The sequence below is a fragment of the Pollachius pollachius genome (assembly GCF_949987615.1).
Source record: "Pollachius pollachius genome assembly, chromosome: 1".
Classification (NCBI taxonomy): Eukaryota; Metazoa; Chordata; class Actinopteri; order Gadiformes; family Gadidae; genus Pollachius; species Pollachius pollachius.
In genome coordinates, this window is record NC_136934.1 from 6,639,917 (window position 1) to 6,652,051 (window position 12,135).

The 12,135-nt window shown below is 44.1% G+C and overlaps 1 protein-coding gene across 4 annotated transcripts in view; it reads left to right on the plus strand.

The window, feature by feature from the left end:
• The window catches only part of LOC307084933 (uncharacterized protein), a 29,513-nt gene extending 19,953 nt beyond the window's left edge, over positions 1-9,560 (plus strand). The window contains exons 5-17 of one of the 4 annotated variants that reach the window (XM_079749461.1): positions 2,190-2,333; positions 2,416-2,493; positions 2,653-2,804; positions 3,006-3,060; positions 3,286-3,360; positions 5,063-5,174; positions 5,561-6,178; positions 6,302-6,658; positions 6,779-6,874; positions 7,342-7,433; positions 7,485-7,538; positions 7,701-7,752; positions 7,863-9,560. In XM_079749461.1, coding sequence (XP_079605587.1) covers positions 2,190-2,333; positions 2,416-2,493; positions 2,653-2,804; positions 3,006-3,060; positions 3,286-3,360; positions 5,063-5,174; positions 5,561-6,178; positions 6,302-6,658; positions 6,779-6,874; positions 7,342-7,433; positions 7,485-7,538; positions 7,701-7,752; positions 7,863-7,999 — 2,022 coding nt within the window. In that variant the 3' untranslated portion in view covers positions 8,000-9,560. Of the gene's footprint in view, positions 1-2,189; positions 2,334-2,415; positions 2,494-2,652; positions 2,805-3,005; positions 3,061-3,285; positions 3,361-5,062; positions 5,175-5,560; positions 6,179-6,301; positions 6,659-6,778; positions 6,875-7,341; positions 7,539-7,700; positions 7,753-7,862 lie in introns of all 4 variants that reach the window. The other 3 variants (XM_079749462.1, XM_079749459.1, XM_079749460.1) reach the window with 3 other exon arrangements.
• The last annotated feature ends 2,575 nt before the right edge of the window (positions 9,561-12,135 follow it).

The following is a 12,135-nucleotide window of genomic DNA, read 5'->3' on the forward strand; positions in this document are numbered from 1 at the left end:
TTGCTTAGGTGGGTTGGTTCACAATAGGCTGATAATAGAAACACACGCACACACACATGCACACACACACACCCAACTTGACTATTCTTGTCTTTTATTAGCTGAGGCTGATTCAAATTGATAGAACACACATTCCCCCGTGCAGGCATCACGGCCGCAGCATGTGTTGAGCATTAGCGGGACTGTGTAACCCCATGGTTATGCTGACTTGAAGATCCTCTCCTCATCCTGTGAAGTTTGGGCCGCCTCTCAGACACAAACGTGACGGCGATAAAGCGTTCTGAGCACTCGGCACTTAACCCACCGTTATCGTTCTGTTTCAAAGTTATTTTCAGACATCAAGGAATGCTGGTGAAATAGGATGCGAGGCGATGTGTCATACCCCTGTCTGCAAACACCATCTGGTAGCAATGAAAATAAATCGCTTACTGTTCCCCAGATAACATTTGATTCCAGAAATCGCCTTTCAAAACCAGCAGCCAGTCAGACCAGGAATCGTGCTAACCTCTCGCATTTAGGAATCTCCCCAAATACGTTCTGTTGGTTACATGTGTATGTGTATGTATGTTGATAAATCAACCAACGTTTGTACTCACAGCATCCTGTACATGATGCCGCCAGATAACATTGTGCATGTTTACTTCTGTTTTGGGAGTTTATAGTAGCAGTCGACGAGTAGTCTCTAGCACCCTTTCCAAATGAAATAGAAAACCATCATTCTAGCATATTCACAGCGACTACATCGCAGAGGAACCAGAGAATAAAGTCGTAGACGGCCCAGAGTGGATATTTCAACTATTCTGTCAGTAGTGGGAGAACGTACACAACATTGGTGAAGGTTCATAGAACTTTCAGAACACAGAGTTCACATTATTCATATTTCGGGGAAGAGCAGGATAACAGCGTGGTGAGTGTGTGGCTTTAGGCCGCTCTTGTGTTGCCTTATGAAGACAGGAGATCACCCAACAAAATATTATACTATTAATATTCTCAGAAAAGTACAAGTTCTCTTACGAGGGATCAGCATGGAATGTTTTTAATAAAAGGACAACCCCCTGTGTGAGGGGAACTTTTGGTATTTTATTTTTAACCCTAACCGTAACCCTTTTTTCTGAGTTTGTTTGTCAATTCTTCTTTCTGTCTTACTTTCTTCCATCCATCCATCCCTCCTACAACACAAGTCTCAGCTGGTAGTGAGTGGGGTGTGTCAAGACTAGCTCCCAGCTGTTTGTACCTGTGTGTGTGATGCTTTGGATGTGAATCTGGATTTGCGTCTGTGTGTCAGCGCGATTGATCTGATCTATCTCCACTAAGATGCGGTCGCTTTAGGCCACTGAAGGACAAAGAAGAAACATATCAAGGATCTGTCTTTGTTTATATGAGTTCTGAATCATTCAGTCAACCGGGACTATCGGTTACAAACGCACCTTTGTTTGTTGATCTCAGAGCCTGGCAACCGACCGATGAATGAGCCGCTTGAGTTTAAAGCGTTGGATTAAATTCAGACAAATGAAAACAAGCCTAAAAACCCTCGATTGTCGAGAAGGTGCCTCACTTTCGACACTCTGTGAGTGATGATGAGGACAGAGCAGGGTTAAGGTGAGGTCAAACGACAGACCAATAAGATGAACAGGCATTAACAACCGCTTAACCACGCCCACCACCACCACCACCACCACCATCCACTGGGCACCTTCTCCTGTCAGGGCAGTCCCCCACATCCTTATTAGCAGAAATCGAAGAAAGTGGGAGAAGTTTAGGAGACAAATAGAGGAGAGGGGAGAACGGACAGGGGTGTACAGTATTTATTTTATCTCCAGGATGTATGACTTGCAGATGGACGTTTTTGATGAATGCACCTGAACACGTTTGAAGTGGGTTAAATAGTCCTGTTTTCTGGGTCAACCGTTACTTTCAGAACAGCCCGGGCCTCTCCACATCACGCTGTGCTCACTCAGTTTCCTCCTGTGATGGTGTCTTAGTTTGCTCCTATGCTTTTGTTTACAGTGCCTTCAGGTTCAATACACAGTGGATGATGCCCCAATGAAATCAACACTGTATGCCTCACAATAAAGGAAAAAAAGATAGAGCATAAAGAGAAACAAACCATCCATTCCTTCATATAAAATAGATGTACTCATACACCAAATACATTTGTCTCACAGCTCCCCATGTTCTTCTGTTCCTAGGAGTCCCATGTGTTTATCAGTGCAGAGAAGGTGGACGATGTCACAGAGGAGTTGATCGCAGCCGAGCACAGTAAATTTCAAGCTCGAGCGCCCATGGAGCGAGTCAGAAGGAGCTCCCGGTCTGCAGAGAAAGAAGAGACAGTGGTGGGTTTTTTGCAATGTCCTTTTTGTCCATTAGAGGGAGACAGAGGACCATAGTAAAATCACACATGTTTCGTTTTTTCAGGGCACCAACTACAGAAAAACAAACGCTGCTATGGAGATGAGGAGAATCAACAGAGACTCCTTCTGGGCACGTGCAGAGGTGAAAGGAAACGCCTAATATGTACTCTTCAATTGGAATCATTGAAATGTGATCCGGCAGGAAGGATGCTACCCATTGAGGTCAGCAAACTACTGACTACCGGTTTAAAGTTCATGAGTCATATTTTCCCCCCCTCTTTTCTCCGACCGTTTGTCTCAGCGCGAGGAGGAGCAGCGAAAGGAGGAGGAGAGGAGGCGTATGTTGGAGGACAGAAGGCGTCTAGAGAGGGAAAGAGTTCAGAACGAACGCAGGGAAGCCGATGAGAGAGATAGGAAGATGAACGAAAAGCTCCAGATGATTGAAGAGCAGAGGTTTGAAAAGCTACTGAGTTGACATGAGTTCATACTGTTGTTCATTTAGCACCCTCTACTGGCTGCCCTGCGTAATACATTAAGTGAGCACAATAAAAAGGTCAGCAAAAATAACAAAAGGTGACGAATCAAAGAGTAAATCCACTGCAATTATAAAACTTATTGATATACATTACCAATGATTAAATGTTTAATTCTCAGGAGAAAAGAGGCACAGAAAGAAGAAGAGTTACGCGGGCATGAGAAATCAAGATGGGTGAGTTCATAGTTTAGATTCCCAAGACAATGTGGTGGATATGTGTTTTTTGTGTGTGTGTGTGTGTCTGTGTCTGTTTGTGCGTGTGCCTGCACACTAATGCGTGTACGTGGGTTTATGTGAAGGATTGAGAAACTCTGTTGGTGTACCCGTGTCCTTGTTACATACAACATATATGCGGCTGTTAGTTGTGCGTACGTTGAGTGTGTGGTCCCCTGCTGGCAGGTGCAGCAGCAGAGAGAGCACGAGGACGACATGAGGGCTCGTCTGAAGAGGAGTGAGTCCATAGAGATGGCGGCGGTACGTCCTCATGATGACAGCGCTGTCCAATGTGCTTCCACTTAAAGCCCCTTTTTCTCCTTATCACATGTCCTCTGATTGCAAAAAGACTGAACTTGTTTTTATGATTTGATTTAAATTATTTTACTAGGAGAACCCCTTGAGATGTACCATCTCGTTTTCGAGGGGTCCCGAACAAAATGCCCCAAAAAACATTACACACATACAGGGGCGTAGGAATGAGTTTAACATTGGGGGAGGACAGATATCAGAAACCTGACAGATCCGTTAATGGTTGAAAATACAGAAATATGTCATAAATTAACTACACTGAAAAAATTCACGAATATATTTTATTCTACTAAAAAGATACATTTGTAAATGTAAAGGAAAACACATTTTGAATGGCAGTAATGAACTGATAAATATCAAATCAATTCTTTAATTGCACGCTCAATCATCCAGTTTTTTAGAATAAGAAGCGGTGACAAGACGCTGTGTTGCGCTTTCAAAATAAAATAAAATATTTTTCTCCCCCTGGTATAATTTTTAGGTGGGACAAATGTGCCTGTCTCCAATATTGGAGGGGACACGTCCCCTCCGTCCCCCCCGGTTCCTACGCCCTTGCACAAATACAAACAAGATAAAGAGAACAGAACAAGACAGAAGCAAACAACCAGACAACTAAAGACTCAAAGAGCATACAATAACTACACAATACATAACAGGGAATAATGTTCATTACTGTAATGTCAGTGAAAATGGGTGTTTCAGGAAAATGCTAAGAATGAGAAATCAGATAAAAAAATAATAATAATTGAGAGTGATTGTTTTCCTTGTTGGCTTGATGAAATGGTATTGCTAACAGACACAAGACAAAGCTGCCAGCAATTATTTGGCAAAATACCAAAAAAGTAAAGTGAATGATTGCTGTGAAGAGGATTACATTAAGCATAATGAGGTAGCCTGACATCGTCAGTAGGGCTGAACGATTTTGGAAAATAATCAAATTGCGATTATTTCAACCAATATTGTGATTGCGATTTAGCATGCGATTTTTCTTTGAAAGTTCCTAATGTCCTGTATTATAAACCATTCTATAGTCTGACCAACACAACATTGGAAGAAGTCAAAATATTAACTGCTTTTTCCTTTAGGCCAGGCCTATATGTTTTGAGATGAATTGATCGAACATCGTTATTTAACTATTGAATAGTAAAAGAGAAATAAATACGAATCTTGCTGAATTCGATATTTGCATATCACGTTCTATTACATCACGATGTCGGTTTGAATTCGATTAATCGTTCAGCCCTAATCACCAGACCAATTCACAAATCCCTATTAGGCTGGAACCTCTCAGATCAGTCCTACAACTGTCAGAGCTGCGAAACAAGTGACCAATCAGCGGCAGCCATCTGGGTTGTTTTAGAAAATGCCCCAGTGGCGTTCTGACCGTACGCTGCCACTCACCAAATCAAACCCCCCCATATTAGATACGATGACTGTGACAATGACCAGTCACATATGCCAGGGCAAATATAAACATCTCACACATTCGTCTGCTTCCCAGGCAAATAATTAGGATTAGTTATAAAGTAATGTTTTAATATCTTCTCATATATCGTGCAACATGAATGACTGAATTAAGTAGTAATAACAGTCGACCATACTGTAGAGAATTGTATCCCTTATTGTTCTATGATATACCTTGAAACTGCAGGAGGCAGCAGTCCTGGTGTCCCAGCGCTCCATGAACCCCCGGGAGTTCTTCAGACAGCTCTCCTCCTCGTCCAAGAGCCCCCTCAGCCCCACATCTCCCCGCACTGGTACAGGTGTGTATGTGTGTGTGTGTGTGTGTGGTCAATCATCCTTAAAGGTGAAATATGATACCACCTGGTGTGAGTGTGATTAGCCATTGCAAGCCGTTTTGAAAATCGGCCTCTTCTGACATCACAAGTGGGCGTGTCCACCTAGATGTGCGCTGGATAGATCAGTCTACCAGCCTAGCCAGTGGACTGTAGCAAACGTTGCTCATCCATCCGTCAAACATCCAGGCGGACACGCCCACTTGTGATGTCAGAAGAGGCCGGTTTTCAAAACGACTTGTGACAGCCAATCACACTCGCACCTGGTGGTATAGTACGCCACCCTTAGATTGCTGTGTTGAACATCATCACGGTACTGACGCCTCTCTTTCCTCTGGGCCCGCTGTGTGCAGGCAGACCCCCGGCGCGGCGCTACCAGCGCAGCCTGACAGACACGGCCTTCATCTTCTCCAAGGCCTCCGAGGACAACTCCCCTCACAGCCCCCCGTTCGTCTCCCCCTTCTCCCGGGGGCCCGGCTCTCCGATGCTCCGCTCCCCCCCGCCCACCAGCCCCGACTTCCGTCCTTCGCCCCAGAGAGGCCCGCCCCCGGCCAAGTCCCCGCCCCCTTCCCCCGCGCACCCCGGTCCCCCGGACTCGGCCCCGCCCAGCCTCCCGTCTCCCGGGGTTACCCCGCGCCCCCACAACCAGCGCCGTCGCCACAGTGCGTCGGACGACCCCGCCACCGCTACGTCCGCCGCCCCACTGCAACCGTCCGCGCCCCCCGCCTCGCTCCTGGCGTCCTGTCCCCCGGGAGACGACAGCGCCTCAACTGCCCAAGCAGGGGAGACCACAGGGGAGACCACGCCGCCACCCTCCCCTCCGATGACACCCCCCGGGAGCCAGGCCTCCCAGGCCCTCGGCCCGGGTCAGGGGTGGGCGGTCCGGGCCTTCTCCCCAGTCCAGGTTGAGGTGGACCCAGTGCCACAGGCACCCAGTGCGCCGCTTCCCGTCAGTCCACAGCCCAACAGAGGTGGGGAACATGAATGTTGATCAGGATAACGGATTGGTTTAGCTTCAAGCCGCTTTCATACGTACTTTCAAACTTCCAACATGTACTGAATTCATTTCTCTCTCTCTGTGTCCCCCCGTCCAGACCTCCAAGCCGCCACTACGGTGCACACTGAGCTGGACTCATGCTACATAGCACAGGCTGTGTTGGTGGAGGAAGAAGAGGAAGAAGAGGAGGATGAAGCAAGGAAGGGCGAAGATGAACCCGTGCCAGAGCCCCGACCCCCTCCTACCGCCCCGCTGCACTGTCAGCCCGTCGCAGTGAAGAGAGAGGAGCCGACGGCCCAGGAGTCGGACACAGAACCAGAGGCTGCTGTGGAAGAACCAATAGTGATGGAGGCGGAAGAGGGTGGGGCGGAGGATGAAGAACTGGTCAACGACCAACTGCAAGAGTCAAGCATGTCGGTCAACTTGGAGGAAGAGCCGGAGCTAGAAGTGGCCGGTACAGTGTTTTCTTCATGTTCTCATCTTGTATAAATTTAAATGTAACTGTAAGGTGCTTTTTATAAGGATATAGAATTGCAAAAAAAAGCATATTATACATTCAATTTTTTTATTGCAGATACGGAAACGAATGGAAAGCAAATCACACAGGCTACGGTGATTGTATCAACCAATGGCTTCACAAACGGGGACACTGTGGAAGAAAACGGCATAGGTCTGCCTCTAAATTATATTTTTAAACGGACCTTTGATACTATCATTTATTATACTATGATATACTGTAGTACACCACACTACATTATCAAAATACCTTACATCCAGCTATGTTTTCAATGCACACGTTAAGTATTATAGATATGAGATATAGGGTTCCAACATTCAGAAAGGTTAGACTAAAGCACTCTTTTGTTCACCAGTCAATCCTCGAACTGAATCAGGCACTTAATCCCAGACCAAATGCATGCTGATGGGCCTTAACGTTGTCGTCTGTTGTAATGCTATGATGAATGTATGTATTTTAAATTGTATTTGTTGGTCCTGTCTGATGTTTGTAAAAAGAGCTGCTGGGATGCAAGACAAATTTCAGAATTGCTCTGAAAATAAAGTGCTATCGTATTGGGATATTATTACAACAACCAATCTACCGTCCTAAGCTTGAACGTTTTGATGCACTTTCTCCAGAACGATCCCTGAGTTCATCGGACACCGAGTTCAGCTCCCCAGAGCTGTCTGGGTGCTACCACCTCGAACCCGTCAAGGGAGAATACATTCAAGTGGAGGAGAAGGAAGAGGAAGTTGAGGAGGAGGAGGAGGAGGAGGAGGAGGAGAAGGAGGAGAAAGAGAAAGTGAAAGTGGAGTTTTATGAGAATGGACAAGAGGTAGAGTTACAACAGCACACTTCCTGTTTGGTGACATGGGGGGAAAAAAAGCTTTTAGCGCACAGAACGCTTTTTATTTTAACATTAATTTGTACTGTTCAGAGAACTTTGATAAACGCAACTTTGATACTCCCGCTCATAGTTCCCTTTGTTGCCATTCAGGAAATTATGGCGACACAAATGTGCGTGAAGGCCCTCTACGACTACCAAGCGGGTACGTTTTCATTTCATTATTTCTTTCATGCATTTTATTTGTCCCACAAATATACCTACTTTGTAAATGTCCGTCAGACTTTTTATGTATCAGCATAATTATTTTCACAGCAGACGAATCTGAGATCTCCTTCGAACCCGGCGACATCATCAGTGATGTGGAGACGGTGGACGAAGCCTGGTGGAGTGGCTGCAGCAAAGATGGCCAACAAGGCCTGTTCCCTGCCAACTATGTGGAACATATTTAGGAAAATATTCACATGGTCGCAACACGACACACACACACACACAATTCATTTATCATAACATACACCTTTTTTTATTTACATTATTCCAGCACTGTAATGTTGTTATATATGTTCCAAGATGTATTTGCAGAGCAATACATATTTTACATTCGTAAGACAGTCCCACACAGCCCTAAAGTAATATAGAGCACAGTTTGTGTGGCTTTAACTTTTCATATATTCAATAAACTATGTATAATTCACTCTCCGATGCAAACAATAATTTGTTTTAATCCAATGTGTAGTGGTCTGAATCCAATTGTAAGTCTCTTTGGATAAAAGCGTCTGCTAAATGCCTTAAATGTAAATGTGTGGAGGTTAAGATTTTGATTCCTGCTCGGAAATATTCTAAATTAATTTACTTTTTTTTTTTGTCTTTATTAAATAATAGGATGCCTATATTTAAGACCGCTAAAGAGGGGCTATGTTACAGTATTGTGGTTGCTTTTTGTATAGGGTATGAAATAACATCTGTTGTCTGTTCAGATTCTCTAAATGCTTCACAGTAGTGTTCAGAGCCTGCATCACAACATGACAAAGGACAAAAGATTGACGTATATGAGCACTGATTTTAGAATCTGCTTTTCTCCACTCTCTCAAATGTAATTCCGGGGAAAATTGAACCCAGGCTCACTGTTTTGGTATGTAAACACATCAAATAAGCCCTCCGGATACTTTTTCAAGCATAGAGTTTGCCCGGCGCAATTTTTGGCTTCCACGTTATTGGCTAGGGGCACAGTAAAAGCTTCCATATCTGCATTTTTTTAACCACTAATATAGCTCAAAATAGCACCGAACCGCTGCAGTAGCATTATTAGGGTTGCTACACATAAAACTACTACAATCAACAACTTAGTAGGCGTAACGGGAGTTTATTAAAAAAGAGTGTTTTCCAAGTCTGTGCATTACCGGTAGGTCCACGTTTCCAGGAAGTCCACACAAGTCGATTACTGGCTACCGTAAATTATATAAAAGAGACGCCAACAAATTTAACTTAACAGTCTCCCCTCTTGAACCTTGGCTGTTTTATATTTGTTTGCGTCTTTTTTGGAACATTGACCTACCGGTAAGGCACAGACTTGGAAAACCCGCTACGCTAACTAAGTTGTTGACGCTTCGTTTTATGTGTAGGGACCCTAATCATGCTACTGCAGAGGTTTGGTGCTATTTTGAGTTATATTAGTGCTTAAAAAATGCCGATTTTAAAGCGTTCGCTGTGCCCCTAGCCAATAACATGGGAGCCAAACATTGCGCCGGGCAAACTCTATACTCGATTTTCAATGAAAAAAGTATCTGGAGGGCTTATTTGATGGGTTTACATGCCAAAACAAAGACCCTGGGTTCAATTTTTGCCGGAATTACACTTTAATAATAGCTTGCATTTTGTTCATGAATGTGATTTGTTCATTATAACATTACGTTTGTTATCTCATTCTTCTTCTTGACATATAGTAATAGATCATGTTTTATCTCATACCTATCATGATGGATTGTTTTGGATGTTGATAAACAGTTAATATTGTTTGTTGTCGTTTTTCCTTGCAGGAAACTAATTGTGCATCATTTGGTTAAAGCGTGTGCAGGAGGCTAATTTTATAATCTCTTCTACTTTTGAGATTCAAAAACAAACTTGAATCAAATGTTCATTGGTTTAACTTAAAGGAGACATATTATACCACCAGGTGTGAGTGGTGGTATAGATCTGTGCTGGATAGATCAGTCTACCAGCCTACCCAGTGGACTGAAGTAAACGTTGAGAAAATGTCCTTTGAAAACCTCACGTGCATACTTGGTCCTATGAAAACCCTTGTTTGTTGTGGACGTTTTCACCCCGATCTGTTAGCGATTGCAGCTATCCACACAAACACACAACCGTAGGAGAAAGCTTTTAGTTTGAAAATGTTGCGAGATACCACACAAAGGCTGTTTAGAGTATGAGCGCACAACCATTTGTGCGACGGCTGGCTTAATTGCGGATGAACGAATGACGGCTGACTTGACAGCCGTCATTCAGTGGCAGCGCAGCGTGTTTGGAACTATACAGGCTTACATGAACCACGTGACCACTCCGCCGGCGAGATCTCAGAGTGTCGCAACTCTTCTCTCTCTACGGCTCTGCTCAAAACTATCAAAGTTTGTCAGGAGTAGTAAAAGACTGTGTGCTCTCTCAGCATTCACTGATTGTAACTGTTAGCACACCTGCATAAAATTACTGACCTGATTATAAGGCTTTCATCACTACCACTGTTCAACACCAGATGAGGGGATTCCTCATGCATTTAAATGAGTGCAGGCTAACTAAATAAAGGCAAATGAGGGAATCCCAGTGGGGTGTACTACGAACCTCGATTAGTTGGTTGGCGAGGTATGTTGCGCTCAAAGCCTTGGTTAGCAGTGAAATGAAAGTCATCTTTTAGCGTAGCTGTATCACCATGGTGACTTAAGGCACATTCACACCCTACGGTAAATACGGATAGGAACCCTTTCGTCTGGTCCCGGAGGTCTTTTCGTCCGTCAGTGGGTCCATCGCCTCTGAGCTTACGAATCCGGAGTGCTCCGGGAGAACCGGAGCATACCAACGGAAATCGAGGTGGCAGTATAGAGACAGAAGTCCAACCATTCGCGAAAATAGAGAGAGTAGTATGATATCTGATATGTATATACATATTGTATTTAACGTTTTATACTTATATTAAACTATATACCTGACCTTTTTATTTTATTGTGCCCCTGCTTTGGCAATGAGTTGTAACTGGTTATTTAAAAATGGCGCAAAATTTTGAGGAGAATCTGCGGGTTGGTGAGGGGTGTCACATGCCACGTCGCCTGGGCCTACACTTTTTGCACCTTTTTTGGATGACACAGAGCAAAATCATCGCCTGTACAGATGCCATGTTTGCGATTGTCGATGCCGGTAATTTGTGACATGTGACACGACAGTCACTGCCCTGTAGAGGATGTATTGCGTAACATCCATAACAACGCTGAAACCGGACAGAGGTATGAAGGGTAGTCCCGGAGACAACATTTGGTACGGATGGACGAATTTTGTCCGGATCCGTAGGTATGAATCGGCCCCTATGCTGCCAACCAAATCTGGTCGGGAGCAGGTTATCAGCTAAGTCTATCGGAAGATTGGCTACTTAAAGCTATGCACAGCTTCCTAGCCCCTCCTTTGACAATGTCATCACCATTTGTGTGTGTTCCCGTTAGGGATGGGTCAGAATATTAGTTTATTCGTTCCCGAGGATCAAAGCCGATTTTTAACATTTGGACCATTAACATTTTTCCCCATTCAAATAAAAAAGAATTAACGGATGGAACAAATGTTGGTTCTGTAACACTATTCGTTTTTTTTATTATTATTAATCATGTACAGAAAAACAATATATACCCCGAGCTCTCGCGTGTCGGGAAGGCTTACCTCCCTGTCCCTGCCACGTCTGTCCCTGCTGAGCGGGTTTTTTTCGCTGCAGGTGTTTTGGGCAATAGGCTCCGCACTCGTCTCCTCCCAGCACATGTTGACATGCTGTTGTTCCTTAATAAAAACTTGGTTTGATGAGATTGCCTTTTGGCTCTCTTGATGCATCTGTTGATAGCTAGGAGCAATTTTATATGCCTATCTAAAGGTAAGAAAGGCTATCTTAATTTTCCGTTCCACAAGCCCACACCTGCTTTGTCAAAATGTTGCTCGGCTACTAAGTAATTTCGTTGTTATCCTCCTTTATTATAAAGGGCGATTATTTTCGTTCCTGCATGTGGCCTAAAGGCTATTTATTTGTTTGCACTAGCGCCTGTCTTTTAGGTAGCCCTATGCTTTTTCATGTTTTGGGTTGATGACCATTAGGCCTTTGCAGTTTTACAAGTTGTGTCAAAGAAAAAGGCGCTTGATTGTGTTCTGTTCATTTAATCTTCATCCATTGTATTTTATTTTTAGTGTATTTAGCCGTTTTGATGTCGGGTAGGCTATAGCTAGAATTGGTAATGGCTTGGATCGCTTTCATTTTAATTGGCTATACAAAATGCGCGCACCGCTCTAATATGGGTGTACATTTTTTTTTCTGCTCTGCATCATTGTTACACACGTGGAAAAAATT